Below are 24,522 nucleotides of genomic sequence, written 5' to 3'. Positions count from 1 at the left end.
CCCCCCCCGTCACAAGTACGAAGACTGATGCTGCTTTCGGAAACTGGCTTCCAATTTTTGGGTCTGCCTCCCTTCTCTTTTCTGTAAAGCAGAAGCTCCGACTTGGCGGGGGAGCATCGAAGTCCGGTGGGGCGGAGATACTCCTCGATCACATCGATCGCCTCCTGCATGGATTCTTCGACTCTGCCCTCGCAGCCTCCGGGGCACCATAAGGTGATGTCGTCGGCGTATATGGTGTGCTTGACGCCCTCTACGCGTGCCAACCTCTCGGAAAGACCAATCATACAGATGTTGAACAGGGTGGGTGAGATGACGGCGCCCTGAGGAGTGCCCCGCCCTCCGAGGGGCACATCGTTGGAGCGGAAGTCCCCAATGCGAAGCTGGGCCTTCCTGTCCGTTAGGAAAGAGCTGACGTAGCTATGGAATCTGTAACCGAGACCCAGGTCTGAAATGGTCTTTACGATGAAGCTGTGGAGCACGTTGTCGAAAGCTTTCTCGAGGTCCAGACCGAGCAAAGCCTTGACGTCTCTGGAACGGCCATCCACAATCTGATGCTTTATTAGCTTCATTGCATCCTGCGTCGAGAGTCCGGCGCGGAAGCCGATCATGTTGTAGGTGTAAACCTCGTTGTCTTCGAGGTACCCGATGACCCTGTTGAGGACGACGCGCTCCATGACCTTGCCGACGCAGGAGGTTAGAGAAATCGGCCTGAGGTTCTCGATGTTCGGGGCCTTGCCGGGCTTGGGAATGAGCACCGTACAGGCCATCTTCCACTCTGCAGGAACAACGCCGCTATTCCAGCACTCGTTGATTTTGTCGGTCAGGAAGACGATCGACGTGTCCTCGAGGTTTCTCAACATTCTGTTGGTGACTCCGTCTGGACCAGGCGCAGACTTGCGGTTGAGTGCGAAGATGGCCTGTCTGACCTCGGCAACGGAGAAGTCTTCGTCGAGCTCGGGGCGTGGAGGGCCTCGGTAGTCCGGGAGTTGGGTCACTGGATCTCCATCGCGACAGACGGGCAAGTACTTCTGTACGAGTTTTGAGACGAGCTCATCAACCGTGTGAGACCTGGTGGCTTCGTGAAGGGCCCGGGCCAACGTATGCCGCTGATTTGACTTTGAACCGCTTTCGTCGAGAAGGTGCTTCAGCATACCCCAGGATTTGCCGTTGCGCATCTGTCCGTCGACGGATTCGCAGAGCTCGTCCCACTGCTGCTGGCATAGCGCCTTGCAGTGTTCATCGATGACCTTGTTGAGCTCTGAGATCTTTTTTCGGAGTCTGCGATTGAGCCTTTGGCCCTTCCATCGGCGGAGCAGGGCGTTTTTGGCCTCGATCAGGTGGGCAAGTCTGCTGTCCATCCGCTCGACGTCGAGATCGGTTTCTACTTTCTTGGTAGCCGCGGAAGCGTCGTTCCGGACGCCTTCGCACCATTCTTCGAGGGTGGCGGGTGCCCTGTCTTTGCCGGGTTCTTCGCGAATCTTGCGAAAGCGGTCCCAATCGATGAACGTGAATTCCTTGATCCTACTCCGAGACACCTTGAAGTTGGTCTCGAGAATGTAGTGGTCGCTGCCGAACTCCATGGCGGTGTTCTCCCAGCCCACGTCCTCAACGTTCCTGACGAACGAGAGGTCGGGTGTCGAGTCCCGGGTGACGGAGTTGCCGATGCGCGTAGGAAAATTCTTGTCAGTGACCAGAGTGAGGTCCATATCGTTGGCGTCTTGCCACAGGTTGCGCCCCTTGGTAGTGTGGTGCTTTGCTTGACGCTCGCGGTGTGGCGGCTCTTTGAAGCGCAGTTGGGCTGTGTCGGTCGTCTTTTTCTTTTCGCAATGCTGGCGACAATATATTTCCGGCAAACGTACAGCAGGCCACGCAGGGACTAATGCATGAAATGGTATTCCGTTTGCGATAAAGGAAAGCAAGAACTTTTCATGCGTCTTGAAAAATATGCTAAAATATCAAAAGCTTTCGTAAATCACATGATGGAAAAGCCTACATGGCACTTACATTTCGTGCCGCAGAAATGTAAATTATAAATAAATAATTCTATGGCACTAATACTGCACTAAAAGTACACTGTTATATACGTTGAATTGTTCTGTTATATACACCTATTGAGTTTTAGACTATATATAGGTGTATATGAAAATTTATTGTTCTTTTTTGTTTGTTTTGTCCTTCTTTCTTTTTTATACTTCTTCAAGTCTAGACATATTCTGCAAAAAGTGTGCTTGAGCTATTATACTTATAGAAATTCTGCATCGGTCCAAGGCTAGCAGTGATGCTAAGGGCTCAGATGAAATGTTGAACTCCACTGTGTATATATGTACATTTATACTAAATAAAACATTCTTCTTCTTCTTCTTCAGTTGTACATGCCGCTACGCTTGTGAAAAGGTTTTGTGATCGTTGATGACAGAAGCATAAGTCTTGGTGTGCCAGTAAGTACAGCTCAAGTTATGTGGTAAGCAACATTGAATAAAGGGCAGATTCTGCCTGTTAAGGCAAATCTACGTGGCGCTTTCTGCCTTGTTATCGACCATAGTGAGCGGAAGTTGCACAATTGTTATCAGAAAATTACGCTGGAACCACTGTCGAATGACCTGCAGATTCCCTGTTCTTTTGTTCTTGTTTCTACCTGTCGTTAGCACCTTGCTAAAGATCTCAGCTATAGCACCTGCGTCACAGGCATTGTTGCACGAAAGTAGGGTCGTCGGAAATATCTACACGCAGTTCTCAGTCTCCTTGTGTAAACAATGCAATGGACACACTATTTAAGACAAGAGCCGCTGTCCTTGGAGCTCGACCCGTGCAAGTGTTCCCAACCAGGTAGCGAGGGCTGCTGCTCCCACGCTTGTCATGTGCATCGAACATCCGCCTGGAAAGGTGAAGGGAAGCGTACAGGGATAGTATTTAGAACATTCTTAAATAGCAACGATCGGAGTTTCAGGTCAAAATGGCTATGTTCGCAGGTGAACACCTTTTAGAAAAGGTATTGCGATGACCATTAAGAAATTGCAAATCTTAAGGGGTATTCATGCGGGGGACTTATCCATGGGATATTGCGTGAGATTAGCGTAACTCATTTCCAGCGAGCGTCCTTTCTGTCTCATCACAAGCAGTAAGGCAGCACGTCGCCGCCAATAAGATGCAGTTATAAAGCCTGGATGATGATCACTTCGCATGCCATCGGGAGCATTTGCGGCATCGCGCAATTTCATTTTTATCCTTCACCGAGGTAGCTAAAGCAATTCAAGCCTCGCGACACCCAGCATTTTCGCCATTGTCGGCTCTCGGCTGAATGAAGCAGAACCACGAGACCTGACGTTAAAGTGCGCAATTGACACTTCCAGGCCAAGTAATTGTCGCTGGAAAAGTTTACTGAAACAGGAGGCAGATGAACACGCCTCGCAGAGTGCAGTCTCCTAGGGTCTCATGCGGCGAGAATGAAGGAAGTGACATGCATTGCATCGTATTGCATCATACGGACACCTACGAATAAGGGGCTACAGTTCGCGCCACGTGTAAAGGAGCGACTCACCGCCATCGATTCTTTCTTCACGCTTCACTCTACGCCGATGTTTCCGGGAGCTCTTGTGCTGCCACGTTGCGAAGCACCCGTCTTCTCTCTGCCAGGACAGAGCGGCTTCTATAAAAGATGTGCTCTTGAACACGTCTCGATCCAGGAATCCGCATACAGCGACTGTGATCATACCAAAATGCATAGATTACATGGTGCCTGTTCATTGACTTTTATTATTATTATTACCACTGACTCATTAGAGGACAGGGGATTTCTATGGACGCCGAATAGTGCGTCCTACTGCGCGTTCCGGCATCATCAGTTCGTACGGAAGCAGACAGTCGTAGTAAGGTGGAAAGGTGGACGAGTTGAAGTTGATGCGTTCTTTAGATAAGCGCGGAAAACTGCGGCAACACAAGAAGAAAGGACACAGGAAAACGATCGTCCTGTGTGTCCTTCCTTTTGTGTCGCCGTCGTTTTCGGCGCCGAACCAATGAATACAAACTTTCGTAGCTCCTTGCACAAACGTGTAAGGTAAATGGCACAGACGATCAGCCTTTTTGCCTTTTTCAGCTTGTCGCCTGCTTTCTTTCGTTTAGATAGATTGGCTACCTTTCGGCTGTCTCTTGCTGCATTCAGTAACTTTCGTTTGCCTTTAATAACACCACATTCTCTACCGAAAGCCGTAGACAACCTCTTTCGAATGTAAAATCGCTGCGTCGGAAATAGTTATTCCCGTAAGACTCGCCATACACGCTTTTCTACCAACCATAGTGTATGGCTGGTAACTGGATAGCATAAGAGGGATAATCAAGACGACTCCTTTCTTTAGAAATGTGCACCCGGTGCACAACCTGGAAAGAAGAAAGGCAAGGGCCAAATCTCTCCTGCAAGAGATAAAACACGACAGAGAAAATGCAGTTTGTGTAGATGCTGCATGTGTCAGAGGAAAGAAAGCCTGTACGCAGTAGTAGTAGATGCAGACGGACTCACTCGGGATGCTGTTACAATCATAACTAAAGACACAACAGTCGCGGAACAAGTAGCCATAGCGTTGACTTTATGGAATAATAAGTGGATGCGAATTTCCAGTGACTTTAAGATGGCTATTAGACATTTTACCAAAGGCTTTGTAACCAAATGGGCTGCCCAGCTGATCGGTGAGATGGACAACAAAGGGATCGAAATCCGCTGGTTTCCTGCACACATGGGGTCTGTCGATCCATCTCGGAAGAAATTAAACGAGATGGCTAACGCGGCTGCACAAGGCCTTGCTATCCGTGCACTACGCGACCAGGACCTTAATAATATGCAGGAGGAGAACAGGGACCAATTCCTTAGATATAATGAAATCACGAAACATTATTACATGAACAGAAGGAAATTCCCAGTGTCACAAGCTAAGCTCAATAGAGCTCAAGCGGTGACTCTGAGATTGTTACATACAAGGATTTATCCGAGTCCAAACTTTACTAACAAGCTATATCCAGAAAGAGAGGTACCAATCAATTGCGAGAAGTGTAATGGCATCATTACTTTGGATAATATGCTTTCGCAGTGTCCTGTGTCTTTCACAAACCGTGACAAGGAGAGAGACTGGTGGCGACGAGTCTTTCACAGTGGAGTTCTTTTCGATCAAGCACAGGCCGTACAGAAGGCCCACGATACGGCGGTAAGGTTAAACCTTGTTGTCCCGACGTGGGAGCCGCCTGCGTCAACCTTAAGGTTGATCTTCAGGACCTGAATAAAGTTCATCATACCATACCATAGCGTATGCGAGTGTTTAATTTCTATTAAGCGCCAGTCTGACAATCCTTTCGACTAGTGTTCGAACTTTGCAGCTGGCCAGAGCTAGCTTTATTTAACTAGAACGACCATTACCATTACCACAGAAGCGTTAGTTTCACATGGGCGCACAACATTTTCCGCTATAGCGTCCCGTTCAAAGCCTGTTGAATGCATTAAAAGATGCTGGAAAGAGGCTGTTGGAACATGAGCAAATTTTTGTAGCAAATCAAATGTTAAACTATTCATTTCAGTTCTCGAATTCATTGGCCACTATTAGAAATTGATGAATATTTTGTCCCTATATTTCTTCTGGGGTCATGTATGGTAGTCATGGGCGTCGTACACAGCAAGAGCAATCGCAGCAACGAAATAAGCTGTTCGAGATAACGCAGTTTATGCGGCAGTTACCAAATTCTAATATGACAGTGACCGGGTGTCAATACTAGGAGTCACGTCTACGGCTATACCTACCCTGCTCGAGAAAAAGGTCCCTCTTTCGCTCCGGGAAACCAATCTCTGCCACCAACTGGGCTTCATCGGCTACCTGGGCACACTTGGAAGCCAGGTTTCGCGCAGGTGGAGGTTGCCCGTAGAGCTCGGAAAATTCTTCCATGACACTCGTGCAGTTCATCTGTGGAGCATGAATGATCTAGTGTTGACTCTCTGACGTAAAGTGCCCACGTGGCAAGCGTGGGACGCACAATCTGCGTGTGACCGGAACTTATCACGGAACCAAACAAATGCATCGCGCACATGGAAGTTACTGCATGGTTTACTAATGTTTCGTCTTGCCATTCAGGGCGCGTCTGCACATCAGTTCTGCCGGCACCACGATGCGTGTAGTCACTTTTAAGCTTATAAATTTATTTTATATCCTTCGGAACCTCTAAAAAGAACTCCTCTTATATTTTCCTTTCACTCCGCTATGAGAGCTACAACTGCCAGCAGTATTTCCGGATAACGGTTGTGCAGCCAGACTTGTGGCGAGATCGGTTTATTAACTGGTCTTTCAATAAGCAAAACTAGCCCAAAAGCGGACCACATTTATAAAACTGTTCTTTTTCTACCCTTTAATATAAAACTTTACGTCAAAAGTGCGTACGTACACAATGAATTCTTGAAACGACGTTGAAGAGAACTCGTGTTACACGGAAGGATGGTCACTATCTTGTCGTAACGACAAGAGTCGTAAAAGGTAACTTAGATATAAGCAAACGATCGCAGCAGAGAAGTTCCTTCAGCGACCTTCGAACCTCGGTTGTCGGGAGCGTTAATGGCATCAGTGTCTCGCAAAGTAGCCGTTGCGAAAGGCGCTGCGATATGCACGAAAGAACGTGAATAATTTGGAACACAAATATTGCGCCGCGGACGTCGCGGTGGGGTAAGATCGAGGGAGGAGGAGGAATAAACTTTATTAGTAGAAATGAGCTGACGGTAAAATCGTCCGAGGTGGGCGGCTTCCCTAGTCCAGGATGCCGTGGGCCTGAGCTGATAACTTGGCCCTGCTCACCAGGCGATGCTGGTCTTCAGGGCTCGAGCTTGTCAGCTGGGCCTCCCACTGCTCGACGGTTGGTCCGGTGATGGGCGGTGTCGATGGGTTTTGCTGACATTCCCATACCATGTGGTAGAGGGTATTGGGCCTAGAGCAGAAAGCGCATTTGTGGGTATAGCTCGTAGGGTACATCGCGTGTAGCAGGGTGCCGTGCGGGAATGTGCCGGTCTGTAGTTTTCGGAACATCACCGCCTCTTCTCTTGTCAGCTGGGGATGCGGGGGTGGATAGATCCTCCTACTCAGCCTGTAGTGGCTCAGGATATCGGCGTATCTTTTCGGGACGCTATCTTGTTGGTCTACCGGTGCTCGTGAACCTGGTGGGATAGCCCGGAGAATGTGATCTCGGGCAGCGGCATTAGCCGCTACATTACCCGCCAGGGACTCGTGTCCCGGGGCCCAGACAATGTACAGTTCAGGAAAATTGTCTCGTTTTTCGAGGATGCTCAGGGCTTGTTTGGAAATGCGGCCCTTTTGGTAATTTCTACATGCTGTTTGCGAGTCGGTGATGATTGTGATTAGTTCTTCCTCTCGCTGGCCCGTAGTGGCCGCCAGGGCTATCGCCGTTTCTTCCGCGCAGTCGATGTCTGTAGTGTTTACCGAGGCCGCAGCTACCTCTTGTCCTTGGCCGTTGATCACGCTGATAGCGTGGGCCGCTCTGTTCTTGTACTTTGCCGCGTCGGTGTATCGTACTTGTCCTTGTTTTGGTCCTTCGTAGGCCTTACGTAGAGCTTTCACTCTCGCTCGCCTCCTTTCTCTGTGGTATTCAGGGTGCATGTTTCTCGGGATGTTGGCCACCGTGATCTTCTCCCTCAGGGGTAGAGGAACCCGCTGTTTTGTAGACTCATATTCGACTGGGTAGCCCAGTCTTATTAGCATGTCCCTACCCGTGCTGGTGAGCTTGAGTCGCTCTATCTGGCTGGTCTTGTGGGCCTCTACAAGTTCCTCCCAAGTATTGTGTATGCCCAGGCTGAGCAGCTTCTCCGTCGACGTCGTCGGTGGAAGCCCCAGGGCCAGCTTGTAGGTTTTTCGTATTAGGGTGTTCAATCTGTCTCTCTCGCTGTTCTTGAGACCCAGGTACGGGGTGCCGTAAGTGACTCTGCTGATTATCAGGGCTTGTATTAATCTGATTGTGTCCTGCTCTTTCAGGCCGTGCTTTTTGTTTGTCACTCTTCGCACCAAGTGCGCGACTTGGATAACTGTCGCTTGCAGTTTTTTAATGGCGGCGAGACCGGCACCGTCCTTCTGGAAAGTGAGGCCCAGAATACGAAGAGTGTCCACCTTGGGTATGTTGACTCCATTTAGTGTCAACGTTGGGTCAGGTGTGTCCTGCGGAGGCCGCCCTCTTGTCCTCTTTTTGAGGATCAGGAGCTCCGACTTTTCCGGCGCGCATGAAAGACCGCAGTGGTGTAGATAATGCTCGGTCCTGTCGATGGCTTCCTGCAGGGCGTCTTGTTGTTCGCCCGCCGATCCCGTGCACGTCCACATGGTCAGGTCGTCTGCATACATTGCGTGACGGATACCCCTGATGTTCTCCAAGAGGTTCGGCAATCCCCTCATCGCTATATTGAACAGCAACGGGGAGATCACCGACCCCTGGGGGGTTCCTTTCTGCGGTACTGGGAACTTCTCGGTCCTGAGATTCCCCAGGCCTATGGTCGCCGTTCTACCCGTCAGAAAGTCCCGGACGTAGTTGTATGTCCGCCGTCCGCAGTTGGTATGTTGTAGGCTGTTTAGCACTGCTTCGTGTGAGACGTTGTCGAAGGCTCCCTTCACGTCGAGTGCCAGGATGGCACTCTTGTGGCATGTGCTGAGGCCATCGATGACTTCTTCTTTAAGCTGAAGTAGAATGTCCTGGGTGGAGAGGTTAGGCCGGAAACCGAACATAGTGTTCGGCAGGTGCCCACCTTCTTCCAGGTAGGGCGAGAGACGATTGTGGACCATGTGCTCGAAGAGTTTTCCCGCGCATGACGTAAGAGAGATCGGACGCAGGTTCTGTAGGTTGATGGGCTTGCCGGGTTTCGGGATCATCGTTACGTCCGCGTGCTTCCAGGAAGCCGGTATACTGCCCGTCTCCCAGCTTTCATTGATATACTTTAACAAACTCTCCGTCGCCCCGTCGTCCAGGTTACGGAGGGTCTTGTTGTTAATTTTATCCCTGCCGGGCGTCGTGTTTCTTGTGAGATTTCTTATGGCTGCCACGATCTCCGACTTGGTGAAAGGCTGGTCTAAATCCGGATTGGGTTCCCCCTCGTACTCCGGGTGAATGACTGGCTGCGTCTTCCGTTGTTGCTCGTCTCCGATGTATTTCGCAGTGATGGCTTCGAGCGCTTCTTCTTCGGTTCCCTGGAAGTTGTGTATAAGTCTTTGTATGTGTTGCCCCGTGACAGTTTTTGATTCCGTCTTCGCCAGAAGGGTCTTTAAAATGGCCCAGGTCTTTCGGTTGCTGAGGGTTCCCTGTAACTGGTCGCACACTTGATTCCAGTTCTGACGTCCGAGTTTTTCAGCATACTCCTCCGCCTGCCGCGAGATTGCGGCAATGCGGATCTTGAGTTTGCGGTTTCTCTTCTGCTTCTTCCATCTCTTCAAAAGTCCTCGCCTGGCCTCCCAGAGGTGAAGTAGGTGTGGGTCGACTTCGGGATTGTCCGCAGTGAGTTGGATGGTCTTTGTGTACTTGGTAACCAAGTCCATCACGTTCTTGGTCCACTCCTCGATGTTCTCTAGGCTGCTGGGGTGTTCATCTTTGCGGAAAGCAGGCCAGTCTGTAATTTTGGCTTGACCTAATCTCACAGGGGTTTTGTGGTGCATGATTTCGGTCTGGATGATATGATGGTCGCTGCCCAGAGTCTCGTCCAGTCTCGACCACTCGACTTGCCTGAAGCCAGTGGAGAAGGTCAGGTCTGGGCTGGTGTCTCTGGAGACACTGTTGCCGATTCTAGTTGGTATTAGAGGATCGGTCCACAACGTCAGCTGGTGGTGTTGTGCCGCGTTGTGCACGTCCATACCCTTCTTGTTGGTTGATCGGTAGCCCCAAGCCACGTGTGGAGCGTTAAAGTCGCCCACCACGAGAAGTTTCTGACCGTCGGTGACTTTCTTCACTTCTCTCAGTAACTTGTCCAAGTCCTTTAGTGTGTCGCGCGGAGGACTGTATACATTCAGGATGTAGAGGCTCTGCAGGGTTTTCTTGGGAGGAACCAGCTCAATCAGAGTGTGCTCGATTCTGTGGTTGATTTCGTGCTGCTGCGTCGTGTAGTGCTTCTTGATGAGGACGGCGGTCCTGGTCCTTCCTTGGGCAATGTGCGTTTTGTAGCCACGCATCGTAATATTATTTGTCTCTGTTTCCTGTAACGCGATGACGTCAGGTTGGTGTAGGGTGCATAGGTGAAGTAAATTTTGCCGTTTCCGATTTATTCCTCTGCAATTCCACTGCCAAATTTTGAGGGTTTCGGTCGCTTCTTTCTTCTTTGCTATTTTATTCGCCATCTTGGCTTCCCAGAGTCTCGTTCATCTGGGCTTCTCTGATGGGATATTTTGGCTTTTTCCTTGCCTGCTCTTTTTCCCTTTCTAGGATGGAGATGCGTTGGTTGAGCTCGTTGCCCATCTGGGTGATCTCCTGGCGGAGCGTTTGTAAGGCTGCTTGGACGGTGGCTGCCACAGACTTGCTTATGGTGTCGACGGCCTGAGCCAGTTCGGCTCGGAATTCATTTCTCAGTTCGGTCTTGTCTTCGGTTCGGGCCTTGTTCACCTTGTACTCTATTCCCGATTCTAGGTCCTCTATCGGGGGAGTATGTTCCCTCGGCGGCGTTGGCGTTATGGTCGATGTCTGCTGTTTTTGCAATTGCTCAATGAGATGTTGGAGCTTCCTCTCCAGGGCTTGTTCCCTGGCCTGAGCTCTTTTGTCCCGTTCCTCCTGACGTCCTTCTTGCTCTTCTAGACGCTTCATGAGATCTTCATTCCGCTTCATCAGGTCGGCGTTTTGCCTTCTGAGGGAGGCGATGGTTTCCTCGTATCTCGAATTTCGCTCTTGTGTCGGCAGTGAGGGAAATTGGTCGGTTGTCGACTTGGAACTGGCTATCACTTCCGCCCAGCTGATCTTCTGCTGTTCTTGCTGTGGATTACTTGTTCGATATTCCGAGGAGCTTGAACTTGTCTCCCTTGTTATAGGTGGTTGTCGGCCTCTTGATTTACTTCTCTCCCTCACGTACAGGGGTGGGGGTCTTGGCTTGAGCCTTTTCTCGCACTCCTTGCTTGCCGTCTCGTGAGGTAGCCCACATAGTTTGCACTGCAACTGGCAATCATGATCTGTTTGTGGGTTCTCCACCCCGCACCTGTTGCAAATGTGTTTGTCTGGGTTGGGGCATACGTCCTGCCGGTGGCCGATTTCTCCGCAGGCCTTGCAATACTGTACCGATCTGCGGTATGGGCGGCAACGTGTGTACGAGCCGGCCACCTTCACATAGAAAGGGATGTGCGGACCTTCGAAGGTGATAACTGCTGAGGTGGATTTGCCGAGCATCCTCGCATGCAGGATGCCACAGTTGTTGGCTGCCAGCAGTTCCGCAAGTCGTTTCTCCGTCGTACACGCAGTGATGCCGTGCACGACTCCACGTACTGTTCCTGGGAGCGGTTTGATGTATGGCGTCATCTCGTATGTGGCCGCCCCAAGTTCGATGCCGTTGATGGAACCGAGTTTCAGTGCGTAGTCCTCGTCTGCGGTGCTGGCAATTATCAGGTTCTGCCTCCACTGCGTTTGGATGGTTACGTTCGCGCAAAATTCTTTGAAAGGGGAACCACTTGCCCTTGCAAGTCCTTCGGTGATCTTCTCGTCCGGCCAGCTTGACAGTTTCATGCCGGTTCTTGGTCGGTATACCACCTTGTAATCATTCTCTGGCAGCGGCGGCGTCACGCGTCGCGGCGGTGGCTTGCCGTTGGTTCGGCTTCCCTGATCTTGCTGCCGTTGGTGGTTGCTGGTGGCTTGCATGCTTGCTTCTACTCTCGGGTTGCTCCTCGCGCTCAGTCCTCCTTGCTGGTTCTGGGGGTTTCCTTGCTTTCCTCTCTCTTGTATGCGATCCTCGTTCGGCGCCTTCTTGTTTTTTCTTGCCTTGATTGCTTGGAACCATGGGCCAGCTTGACTCAGCGTCTTGCCGCTGTTCTCATCGAATTCCATGTTGCTCTGGACCGCTGTGGAGTCTTGGCTATTGTTCTCTATGTCCATTTCGTGAGCGCTGCCGTTCGTTTCCCCTGCCATTCTCGGTGCTCGCGAGGCCTCGCGGGCCCGCTCCTGGGGCGCGTGCGGCGTTCGGAGAACGGTGTTCGAATATGCCGAGGTGCTCGTTGCTCGGTGCGTCAAGGTAAACAAATCCACTCACCGTGGTAATTCTGGCGACTTTCGATGCCGATTGCCTTGTTGAGTTCAGTGGCACAAAATCGTGAAGGTTGGTTAAGGTTAACCGCAATAACTCACGATAAAAGCAGCAGCCCATGCGAAGCGCGTCCGCTCCACTCGGCCCCCTGGTGGCTTTTTCAAGATCGAGGGAAACTGAGGAAATTAAAGGACGAAGAGAAAAGTGTGTAAGGGATAAGTGCGAATGAGGTTAGCAAGATTGCTTCCCTCGATCCAAGCAGTATATCACTGTATAGATCCCCACCTTTGCAGAGCGAAAATTTCAGTTACTTTCGCGGCATTGAGTGCTGAGAGAGAGAGACGAGAGATATACGAGGGGAAAATCAGAGAGGTTAACCAGATGCACGTCCGGTTTGCTACCCTGCTCTGTAGGAGAGGGTATACAGAGACAAAAGAGAGGGGGAAGGACAAAGAGCACTAGTTGAGCGCGTACGTGAAGATTCACAGCAAGTCTATAAATGGCAGCAGGGAATTGTAAACTTGAGGTACTGTAGGAATGCTCTCAACGCTTCGCGCGTCAGCGACGCGTATGGCCATGGTTCAATGATCTCCATTTAATAAAAGCTATGATGCCTACTGAAGGCATGAAAGCACTGGAAACAGGGCGTCCAGTAATTCTACGGCGCTTAGAGCTCACAGAAAGCACGCGAAGAGCATCATCAACCAATGACTGCAACGTGACGACGACGTGCCATTCTTTCTCTGGCTATTTCTCGGAAGCTGATGGCCAGCGTAAATTCTGCAAGTACGTTCCCACCGTTAAGAACCTTCCTGGCGCGAGCGGTACTCATTAATGTGGAACTTTTTAACCGGTCTGCTTATAGAGCATACTTCAGTGCGTTAGATAAAGTTTAAAAAACAGTTCTGGGCTTTTACATGCCAAAACCACGATCTGATTGTTAGGCACTCCGAGGACTCCGGTATAGTTTCGACCACCTGAGTTTCTTTAGCGTGCACCGGAATGCGCGGTACATCTGCACTTAGCGCCCATCGAAATGCTGCCGCAGTTGCCGGTATTCGATCCCGCGACCTCGTGCGCAGCGCTACGCCAAAGCCACTAAGCAGTCACGGCCGGTGCTCTAGATAGAGTGGCCAAACGCACGAATAAATGCCTCCCGTACGGAGTACCAATTCAGCGCAGCTACTTTCTTTGCTTTCAATTTAAGAGGCCGGAGATGAGAGAACTTGTTGCGCAGTACTGTTACCGTTCTCGTGGTTTAGTGAAACCAGTGCCAACTCTGTACGTAATGTGTACATCATCACAGAACATCCTGAGTCAACATGCCGTTTTTAGAGGTGAGGTTCTCTCGTCCGCCTATAGTCAGAAAGGCGGAACTTGCGTGCCGTCGATAGCTGCCTACCTTGAAAGCAATGCTGAAGAAGAGCACCTGATGTGTCAGGCCATAGCCACTGTGCCGTCCCCCCGTCATGGTCTCCCAACAAGTGCTAGTCACGTCCCGGCACTGGGCGCTGGAGAAGAGTTGCGTGATGCACGTATCCGAAGCCACCTCGGTGATCGCGCGGTACGGCGCGGTACCCGACGCGTTCTCAGCTGGTTCCACGCCAGCCGGAATAGGTGTGTCGGTCCAGAAGTTGTGCCTGAGTATTCCTCGCGACACTGCGTAAGAAAAGCAGGTGGGAAGGGAAGTCACTATAGTAGCGTATTTCGCTAGTAGTGCTGCGCCGCCAAACTTGGGAGCGCCTGTTGCGGATTTTAGACACAGCACCAACAAACTCGGAAAATGGCTGCCGTAAATAAGGAAAGTCAGAAAGAAGAACGCATGTAAAGCTACATCCGTTGTGGGGATGCGCGACTCTCACGCGTCCCCTGATCTCTTGTTTTCCCGCATTGCTCCCGTCTCCTGCAGTGCGGCTTTGCCGCGTGGCCAGGCGCCTGCGGCGGTCGGAGTGGTTGAAGCGCAGTGCGAGAGATGGCGCGAGTGTTGCGCTCCTAGCGCCGCCTCACGGCGGGGTTACTTGGGTGCGGGAAAGACAAGGCGCTTCCTCTTTGGTTCGGGACGGCAAGCAGCGCGGACGTGCCGCGTGTGCGCCGATCCATGCTTCTGCGAGACCGTCTCGTGAGGCCTCGTGTGAAAGAGCCACCGTTCGCGTGACCGTACGCGCGAACGACCAGGCGTTGGGATCCAGCAAGGGGCGAACATATTCGCTCGCTATCCGGTCGCGGTGAGTAGGACTTCCGCGATTTGTCGCGCGCCCATCGGCAGGTTTTGTGGATAGCAACTCGGCTAGCAGGCATTGATATATGAAAGGTGCAATAAATTCCCTTGTGATTGTTTGCACTACTGTGTTGTCGTTCCTTTGTCCCAAGAGCATGGGTGTGAGAACCCCACACCGTAACAAGTGGAACGTTTTCGCTTATACGTGTCAGCAGCTGACGTGCGCATAGTACAAGAAGACATTCTCCTGCTACAGATGAAATTCCAGCCCTTCAATGTTGCCCGTGACGTTTCGTCTCGCGATCCTCCACATCCGGTGGGGGAGAACGCAGAGAAATAATTTCGCTTGCGGAGGCTAGACTGGCGCAAGTGGAGAGAGTCTCTATGTTGGCGGTGACGCTCGCCTCCTGCAATCATGGGTTCGCTGCACTTAAATATTTCTATCTCGGCTATTAATGAACCAATATGAAAAATTCTTGCCTTAGTGCGTTTCCTAGAGGGTACGTAACGCCTTCCAGCGAAAAACCGTAATTTGCTATGTGGCCTGGTGAGGGGCCCTTTAACCTAAATATTCTGCCCTCCAAATCGCATAAACCACCTGTGAAAGCAGCATGTGCATAGCTGGCACAGCGTTTCTTTACTGAAATTAGTGTACCTTTAACTTTGTGGGCACTGTATAACTTAATTTCCACGTTAACCCACATGAAAACCCATGCGAGACGAGAAGAAAAAAAAGAAAGAAAGAAAGAAAAAGAACACGCACGTCCACGCACGTAACAGCACCGATCGTATGCTTTTCAATGCGAACTGCTCACATATGGGTAGATCCGTTGTCTCGAGAACTAGTTCAAGGGCGGCGTCTCCGAGCTGTCTTGCTTTCCTTTGCACAGACTTTATTTCCTCCACGCTCACGTTGAAGCTTGCGGGCAACTGTCCTGAGGCGCCCGATGACTCGTTTTCAGCGCGGGGTTGGATCATGTTGAGAATGGTCTGTAGACGGTCTGCGGTAACAAAACCGACATGAGTGTGTTACTGAGTTCCATAGCTCAGTTACTCCGAACAGCAGTCTCAAACTCGTAATAAAGGTCAAGGCTATACGAGCACTGTCCCCCGCCCATACTTGAAGTCTGAGGTCCCCGTACACGTGCCGGAGCTCTTTCTCATCATTCGACTACGCGCGTCGTTTTCCACAGCCCTGGGAATGGCTACTTTGGCGCCACTCTATCACAACAAACGAACGGACGGGCACATTCAGCGCCCTCCTCCCACCCCCGCCCCTTCATTACCTTGTTCCTAACTCCTGTTCACAATAAAATTAAGGTGGTTTCTCGAGCCTGTTGTGCTTTATGTATTGGCCCTATAAGTGCGGTCAAATGGCGAAGATGCATTACAAAGCAACGTAGGTGAGACGAAGCCATAGGCAGAAAGTCTTCATTTTTCTTCTTTATATATATATATATTATATATACGCACAGAATTATATATATATATATATATATATATATATATATATATATATCTATATATATATAATTCTGTGCGTATTAAGTCGCCGTGCTGTAGGTGCAAGCCCTGCAGCTGTGCGCGGCTGACGCTTACGAGGCCCGCTTGCCGTGTTTAATAATAATATTTGGGGTTTTACGTGCCAAAACCACTTTCTGATTATAAGGCACGCCGTAGTGGAGGAGTCCGGAAATTTTGACCACCTGGGGTTCTTTAACGTGCACCTAAATCTAAGTACACGGGCGTTTTCGCATTTCGCCCCCATCGAAATGCGGCCTCCGTGGCCGGGATTCGATCCCGCGACCTCGTGCTCAGCAGCCCAACACCATAGCCACTGAGCAACCACGGCGGGTTCTTGCCGTGTTTGATTGTTGGTAATCATTGGTGGTTGCAACAATGAAGGGCCAGCAGAGATGGCTGCTAACTTCACGCGCGCTGTCTGCCGTCCCGGGCTGTCTTTCCGCGCCCCTGGTGTTGCAGATCGCGTAGGGTGAATCAATGGAGAGGCGTAATTAGATCGCTTGTAGAGGCCGTCCTGTAGTGGAAAGAAAAATCGGCATATGATGACGATGAATCTAATTTCCGGCGTCCCGGTGAATCGTGCGGCTTTGCGAATCGTTCGACTCCGCTGCCACCGTTCTTCATAATGTCAGCACTGTGACAGCGAGAGCTCGTGGTAATCCAGCGGGATATTTACCGGTCTGCTTGGTCCGTGAATTACAGTATGCTTACTATTTGAATTAGTAAGCGAATGGTTACTACGATTTATATGGCTGATATATCTAAGGTGTAGGTGTAGACTCGTGTAAAGGTCACACTTTTTTGTTACGATTTTGACGAGTCTTACATGGGAGCGGGTCATTTGACCTCATTTGTCTAGCTACGCGTGTGAAATTCGCCGTAAACCTACGCGATCGACTCCTCTCGCCATCTCGTGGCGACGCGCGAAAGTACGCTGTGCGCGAAAATTCGCTGTTCTGCGCGATCAGAATCAGCGCACCGAACGCGATTTCTTTAAGATAATGGCTGTCAGGTTGGGGGTGCGGCCCTTACACGGATTTATACGGCAAGAATCTTCCTTTATGTAATTATACTTCGCTATCACTAATTCTGCTTCGCCTTTCCGGCAAAACTGCAGCCTGTGTTTTCCTTTTTTCCCTTTCTTTCTTTTACTGTGAGTCCGAGTGTAAGCACTGCTGCGCATGACTGCTTTTGATTCCGATTTCGAGGAAATCCTGCTTCGACTCATTTCGGTTCCTGAGTGAATTATATATATATATATATATATATATATATATATATATATATATATACATATATATATATATATATATATATATATATATATATATATATATATATATATATATATATATATATATATATATATATATATATATATATATATATATATATATATATATATATATATACATATATATATATATATATATATATATATATATATATATATATATATATATATACGACCTGTGCATGCAAGTGGCCGTATTTCTATCCCTGATAAATGTTGGAAATAATTAGAAGAGCTTTTTTTCATGAGTCATTAGCACTGCCTACTGGACAGAGAAGCAATACTGAGAGGCATATCATTCACGTGCTTTTCACGCGCCGTTGATAAAAGACTTTGCCGACGGGGTCACTGAAGTCTTTAGGTTTTTTTAAAGGTGAAAAAAGCACGCAACCCAGTTTGAAGCGAGGTGTTTTAGAAATGTTTTACTTTTGTAATTACTGAGGGTGTCGTGCTTCGAACTTTCATCTGACTTACTTCTAAATGTTTGTTTATCTTGCTTTTATTCTCTTCATTCGCCCTTCCAAAGGTTATAAACCACCATTCACGCAATAAACCCCTCAAATGGTCGTAACAGCGCACTGTCTTGTGTCTTCCTGCTTTGTCCCGTTTTTTGCATGCCCTAAAGATTGAAGGTATCCGAAGTATGGCATCCGTACGTGTGCTTCACAGCACGTGAGTAAACCTGCCGCAATCAAGACTGATTTATGGGCAAAGAGGTGCCACGCCAGACGCGTTGTAAATGGTAGCTACAGTCAGCAACGTGGAAGTCGAATAGCGGAGTCCTCAACTCAAACAACAAAATAGTTTTGTTCTGGCAAAATTATGAATTCTCCCCTGACGACAGTAACCCGGCTGCGAAAGTCGATACTCACCTTGTACAAAAAGGCTAATACTGAACTTTACTGCTGAAACATACCGTTGGCAGAACATACTATACTTAAACATGCTGCTGAAAGCGAGTCCCGTACGCACCACCAGCGAAGAAAAGTCCACACGCCGCATCCACGTACGTCATCTGCAGTCTCGATCCAAGTGCGTCCACTAGCCCTTCCAGCGCCACCAAAATGCGCATATCGAGCGGGAGAGTGTCTTCAGCACTCCTGGCTTCGACGGCGTGGTGGCGAAAATGTTGCTCATTTCCCAGAAGGAGCAGAACAGTGGTTCCAAGCGCGAGAAGCTTTCCAGGCACCGACATGTATGTTCCTGCGTTGATAAATATATGTGAACGTATAAAGGACCGGTAAGGAAGAAGTAGGAAAAATACGTAAATATAGGAACTGTGAGATTTAAGAAATCTGGATGTTCTTGCCCAGTCGAAGGTCCCACATGCAGTATAGTTATATTGCGGGATGAAAAGGAAGGCAACAAATACATTGCAGATACATACGACAGGCACAAACATGCGTTGACACAATTATTTATACGGCTTGGGGCAGTTTTCTGTTACCCCGCTGGCTTCTTAGCTGAGCGCATTAATTGTTGAGCGCATTAAACGCAGCCTTTCGCACCATGTTCCATACCTCGGGCTCCTCCTTCCCGCAGGCCTCTTCTCAGAGCTCTGAATTATGACTGCCACAACAGCTGTCTGCGTTGCCATGCGAGCAGCTGCGGTGACGTCAAACAAAGGTTTTGTTAAACAACTCCGCGAGAAAAGAAGGGTAACAGCACCGAAGATTGGGCAACCCCAAGCATTCGCGGTAGATGACTCGACTCAGCAGCGCGGGAGAGGAACATAGTTGTGCCGACCACTGCCCGGATGTAAACAAAGTTTAGAAGCCCGCCTACGAGGACTTCCTGCCCCGGAATCAAAGAAGCAATACGAAAGACACTGCGGTGTATATTTAGCGTTTCCCAGCTTGAGCCGCGAGGCAGCATAATGCTAACAATCTGGCGGTGTTGTGTGTGACGACGCGCAATTAAAAGCTGCGATCTACAATTTTGTGCGCCGGTCGCGAGTGTAGACTTTCCGTACGTTGTCGGCGTACGCGTCTGGTTGTGTTAGGCAGGTATAGCAGAGGCTGATGTCAATGTTAGTTTCCCGCCGTGAGGGTTTATAATTTTATGCATCGTATACGATATTTTTCTCGCGTGCTGTACTCGCGTGATTTTCTTTTCGTGTCACTCTTACTTTCTTTTCCTTCTTTTTTACTTTGCAGGGTTCTCCGGGGCTTCATAATTCCCTCACAAAACGTTTTCCGAGAAATTCGTCAGTCTGCAGAAAGCCCTATCAACAATGCATTTATAGAGCCAGTGGGCTATCTACGTGATCATTTCGCACGTCTTCGCACGCAACCTAACAAATTCATTCCCGTAATGTCACGTTGTTGCGACTGCGAAGAACACAGTAGCAAGAGCGATGTATTGCGAAACCAACTCTTTATTGGGCGAACCTGTGCCCAGAAAAACAGGCTATACACTCAAAGCACAATGATAGGGGCGAGCACAGTCGGCGATCATAGGAATCTGATCTGCAGGTCGAGCGCGTCGCCTTTCATGCATGCCTCGTCGAACGTTCCAGAGTAATCGCTGGCGCCCGCGTGCCAGTGTGCCTTCGAGAAAGTACGACCAGATTCGTGTTGTGCTTACAGCAGGCTGCACAAAGTTCGGTGAGAACATACATGACAGATAGAATCAACGATAACATTCGAGTAAGTTCCAAATATGCAGCCGCGACTTGCGCTGAGTCATAACTTGTTAGCGGGTGAAATACAGTCCCGGGATAAAGGATAAATAAGCACACGTGTCATTATTGAACATTGGATATCTGTATCGTGATATCCACGAAGAAAACTTCTGCTTAATCGCCCTTCAGTGGAACTGTACATGACAAGGATGTGAAAAACGCATTCTGACAAGCAGTGATTACATTGCTTTCCATTTCAGAAATGCGAAGCTGCAGAGATGCATAAATTATCTGGCATTAGTCGTATCCTAAATAAAAGTCGTGGGCGATAAGCATAAAAACGCTCTTGTCTAGCTTTAAGCTCAGCACCTTGCGGTTATCCGGGCATGGCCACATTATGCATTTAAATAAACAAAATAAATTTATGATGATTTCGTATTCGGCTTGCAGCTGCACAGAGACAGTGATTCATTAATCGAAAGGAAGAGTGGTCGCCCTGAGCTTGTGCGCTCTAACCGGCCGCTAGCCTGCGCTGGCTAGTCTGCGCTGGGGATGAAAAGAAGGGGACTCAAAAGGGATGTACAATGCATGGTTATAAGAAAAGAGGTGCGATGAATGCTGGTCGTTTACAGAACAGCATACTTAAAGCCTCGAGACCAGTCTTCTGTTTCACAGAACTGGTATGATATGGGTCGTACTGTTAGCGTAGCAGATCTATGGTGGAGCCGAGGAACAAAAATAAAATCCCTCGAGAAACGTCCGGCGTTAACAGTGACCAGAGAAGAGTTCTAAGTGCGTCACTTCCGCGTATATGCTGGGCAAGCGTAAGATGTGCGCGCTAGTGTCTCTGGTGCATGGCAGCAGTCGCAGTCTGGGTTTCGCCGACGAGACGGGCCTCGTTGTAACGTTTGAACGCGTTTTTTTTAAAGTAATTTATTTTATCCAGTGCGGCCATGGATGTCCATAGCGCCGTAGGACCATATCTGTAGACCTTGTTTGCCTGCAGTGGGGCAGACAGAGGGGTCTGTTACTGCCTTGTTCCAAGACGCTGCATCCGCAGTGTCTCTGAACAAGGCAGCTGCACCAACTACAGAAAAGAAACATGCGACGCGACCGTGCACTATGCTTACAGGACGTATACGGTGCACAGTAGTTACCATATTAAGGTGGCAGGGATCGATAAGCATGGCAACAGAGTGTACTGGAAGTAACGTATTCACAAAGCCGGCCTCACAGATTCCCAGGACGCATGCAGGGCGTATACCTACGGAACACTAACCTCTACCACGTCACAAACTGAATCTTGACGCATGTGTCCGTCGCCACCGCACCACTCAGGATCAGCCTGATCTGGACACCTGGTCACGCCTCACTGCCGGGCAATGATCGCGCTCATGCGGCTGCCCGAGTACGTACATAACATAGAATGTTTCAGGTTTCCCGTAGTGTTACTTGATGCGTGACCCATTTGGTAGAATTGTCCCGATTCTGCATCACAGAGATGAGCTTCTTATCTTATCGAGAGATCGGCTTCTTAAAATATACCATTTTTTGGGGAGATTACGTTAAATGTGAACTTTATTATGCTTCAAACGAACGCGCCTTCCGACGCGGACCGTCTAGTATGTAGAAAAACCACACGATGGCGGCACTTTGCCGCGCACCGTTGCGTTTATTTGTATGTTTCACTGTAGGACACAAAAATTGTGCAGAGAAGCTTGACAGCATGGCGGCAAAGTGTGATGTGTTTTTCTATGTTCAACGCAATGTGAACTTCTGAAGGTCTATGATTTAGAACAATATGAATGAAGCAGCTATTTCTAAACATTACGCGGTTATCTCGTACCACTGAAGCGTTTTTCGCCGGCAGCCAAAGGATAATTAGCCTGCTTATTTAACTTTCTGGCGCTCTGCTTCTTCTCGTGTTTACTGGATGGCCCTGACGCCGTCTTGTTTTGAACTCGCAAAGCACAACCGAAAATGCCGAATACACAAATGCAGCATGTCTGACTGAAGAAGCTTATGAGATATGGCGAGGGCATATATCGTGTGTCAACAAGGAAGAAGAATAACACACACACACACACACACACACACACACACACACACACACACACACACACACACACACACACACACACACACACACACACACACACACACACACACACACACGCATGCACACACGCACGCACACGCACACGCACACGCACACGCACGCACGCACACGCACACGCGTGCGCGCGCACGCACACGAACACGCACACACTTAAAATATTATCTTGCACCGTGTTTTTCAAATATCCCTTTTCTTGTTGAACCGCTTGGCTAACGTTAGCTGGGACACAATGTAGCTACATATCGCGCCTTTGCGAGCCAGTGTGCTATTGTTTCGCATTTGAACTCCTGTTGAACATTGAACTCTCGCACAAGTTAACTAAAATTGTAATATGCCTTTCTTTCCTCCTTACAACCCCGACCCCCCCCCCCCCCAAGAAAAAAAGAAAATAAGAAAAGAGAAGAAAAGAGATTGTTCGTTTTTGTATTTGGAACATTCTAACTGAACCCCTTTATAATTCAGTTGTTACTGGGATGCTGGAAGTAAAGAAGATTATATTTACAATATATATACAGAATAGTCTGAGTAGTTAAGATGGCTGACCACCAAGAACCCGCAGCAGCCAGCGTCTCGCGATCTTCTCCTTCCTCTCTTCGTTCATCCTTCTGTAACACAGTCATGCTTCTTCGCTTAATCATGACAGTTGGTATTTTGTCCATCGCGTCGGTAAAAATAACCCGCCACGTTGAATGAAAGTTCCGGTCAAAGATTCCTCTGCAGTTAATAAAGGGAAAATGAAACATCCACCCAAACGTAGCTTAGTATTACCAGAGTCTTTCCATGTTTTGGAAGGACTCTGGTGCTACAAAGTAAATTCATACGGGTCCCTCGAAAGAAAAGCTTCGCCGTTGAGGAAAAATTCGTCCTGGTCCATCTCTCGGACGGCGAGCATGTAGCTACGACATCGTGCTGACACACCCGACAAGCTAGCAGAGTGACAATATCATTCAACTGACAATAAAGAGTGACACTTTAGTATTTGTGAGGGAAAGGGTAACTCACCGGCATCGATTCTTTCTTCGTGCGTGACCCAATGATGATAGTTCCGGGATACACCGCGATGATGTTGACCTACAGCGATGATTTCTGACAGGACATAGCGACTCCAATAAAGCGTGCGTGTTCTTGGACACGTCTCGATCCAGTAATCCGCGTACGGTCACAGCGAGCCCCCATCATCGATGGAAATAAGGGAAATTAATTGTTGAACGAATGTTTTTCATGGCTAATTTTTTCCCGCATACCATCAGTGAATGGAATCAACTGCCACAGTAAATTACTGAATGCCGAACAGAAGTACAGTTTCGAGCTTTGTTGTTGGACGTATAAGGGCGTGTGCGGTGGTATGCTGTTTGCTCCACATAGGCCTCATGCAAACACTACGCATTCCCCTCCTTCTCCCGCATCTTGTAGTATTGCCTTCGGGCGCTGCAGTATTACAAATAAATAAATAAATAAATAAATAAATAAATAAATAAATAAATAAATAAATAAATAAATAAATAAATAAATAAATAAGATTCAGTAATTACAATGCCTATCTAGAGCAACGTATATTTACCCTTTTTTTCATTGGTGTGGTCTTCACTCCACCGCACTTACGAAGATGCAGTATTATATAGCACATGTGCATACGTGAATAACGCTAAAAGCGAAGAACTTGAAAAAGCGACCAATCTTTAAACTGACAAAAACATAAACTGACAAAAACAACAAACGCTCGTTTGTGGTCAGTAGGTTAAGTGTGCACACTTATGTCAGCACGACGCAGCGACTAAGCTTATAAACTATAAAAACGTCACCCAAAATTTAGAAAAGTGGCATGCTGTATCGCAGCTGTAAAGATTCACGAGCAGTGAGACTGTTCTTGAGATTGCAGACTACATTGCTACGGCTGGCTGTTAAGCCGATAGCATCTCTCTTTAGTTGAGAGGCTTGAATACAAGATGAACGTATGGGCAGTAGTACCTCTGTCTCCTTGTTCTTGCAGATGGTCAGCCGAGCGTTCTGAATATCGACTGCCTCGTTGGCTGCGTCTGCTTTGTTTCCCGAGTGGCAGCTGTGGCGTCACCTAACTGTTCCCATCACAATATTTTCTTTCTATGCCTTCAATCTTCCTTCCTGTAATACAATGCGGCCAGAAAAAGAAAATGCATGATGTGCGCAACGGCTGCCTGTATTGTGGCCTAGCCATCCTCTTTTGTTATAATGCATGAAAACAACTAGTGATACAATGGAGAGAGAGAGAGAGAGAGAGGCAGGTAGGTAGGCCAACCAGGAAATCGTCCTGTCCGTTTACTATCGCCCGTTTTATTTACTATCGTTTAAATCGTCCGTTTACTGCCCCACACAAAGGGGGTGGGGGTTAAGGAATGGGGGGCAATAAAAAAATGTAAGGAAAGAGCAAGCGCTGCACATATGCGGGAGGGTGCTCGGAAGACTATAAACGGTCACCGAGGTCGGTGCCCTTAAAGAATTGCAGTACGGTACACAAATATCTTTCTGTTTCAGCGACGAATGTGGC

General features: G+C 48.7%; 1 protein-coding gene across 6 annotated transcripts; it reads right to left on the bottom strand.

Moving 5' to 3' along the window:
* Positions 1–1,994: 1,994 nt before the first annotated feature.
* On the bottom strand, positions 1,995–24,033 carry LOC135906943 (UPF0764 protein C16orf89 homolog). Of its 6 annotated transcripts, none has more exons than XM_065438568.2 (7): positions 18,777–18,835; positions 18,229–18,459; positions 15,254–15,439; positions 13,623–13,879; positions 5,780–5,939; positions 3,539–3,626; positions 1,995–2,875 (listed from the first exon to the last, which is right to left on the bottom strand). In XM_065438568.2, exons 2-6 carry the CDS (start codon positions 18,449–18,451, stop codon positions 3,568–3,570), a joined length of 885 nt encoding a protein of 294 aa, XP_065294640.1. In that variant the 5' UTR covers positions 18,452–18,459; positions 18,777–18,835; the 3' UTR covers positions 1,995–2,875; positions 3,539–3,567. The 6 variants fall into 6 exon arrangements, with proteins under 6 accessions (XP_065294640.1, XP_065294638.1, XP_070387973.1 ...); XM_065438566.2 differs by lacking the exon at positions 18,777–18,835 and adding an exon at positions 23,967–24,033 and having other exon boundaries at positions 2,025–2,875; positions 3,539–3,700; XM_070531872.1 differs by lacking the exon at positions 18,777–18,835 and adding an exon at positions 23,001–23,110 and having other exon boundaries at positions 2,040–2,875; positions 3,539–3,700.
* Between the last annotated feature and the right edge of the window lie 489 nt (positions 24,034–24,522).

This window comes from Dermacentor albipictus, chromosome 1 (genome assembly GCF_038994185.2).
Source record: "Dermacentor albipictus isolate Rhodes 1998 colony chromosome 1, USDA_Dalb.pri_finalv2, whole genome shotgun sequence".
Taxonomy (NCBI): domain Eukaryota; kingdom Metazoa; phylum Arthropoda; class Arachnida; order Ixodida; family Ixodidae; genus Dermacentor; species Dermacentor albipictus.
The sequence above is the reverse complement of the archived record's forward strand: the minus strand, read 5'-3'. Positions and strand labels throughout refer to the sequence as shown.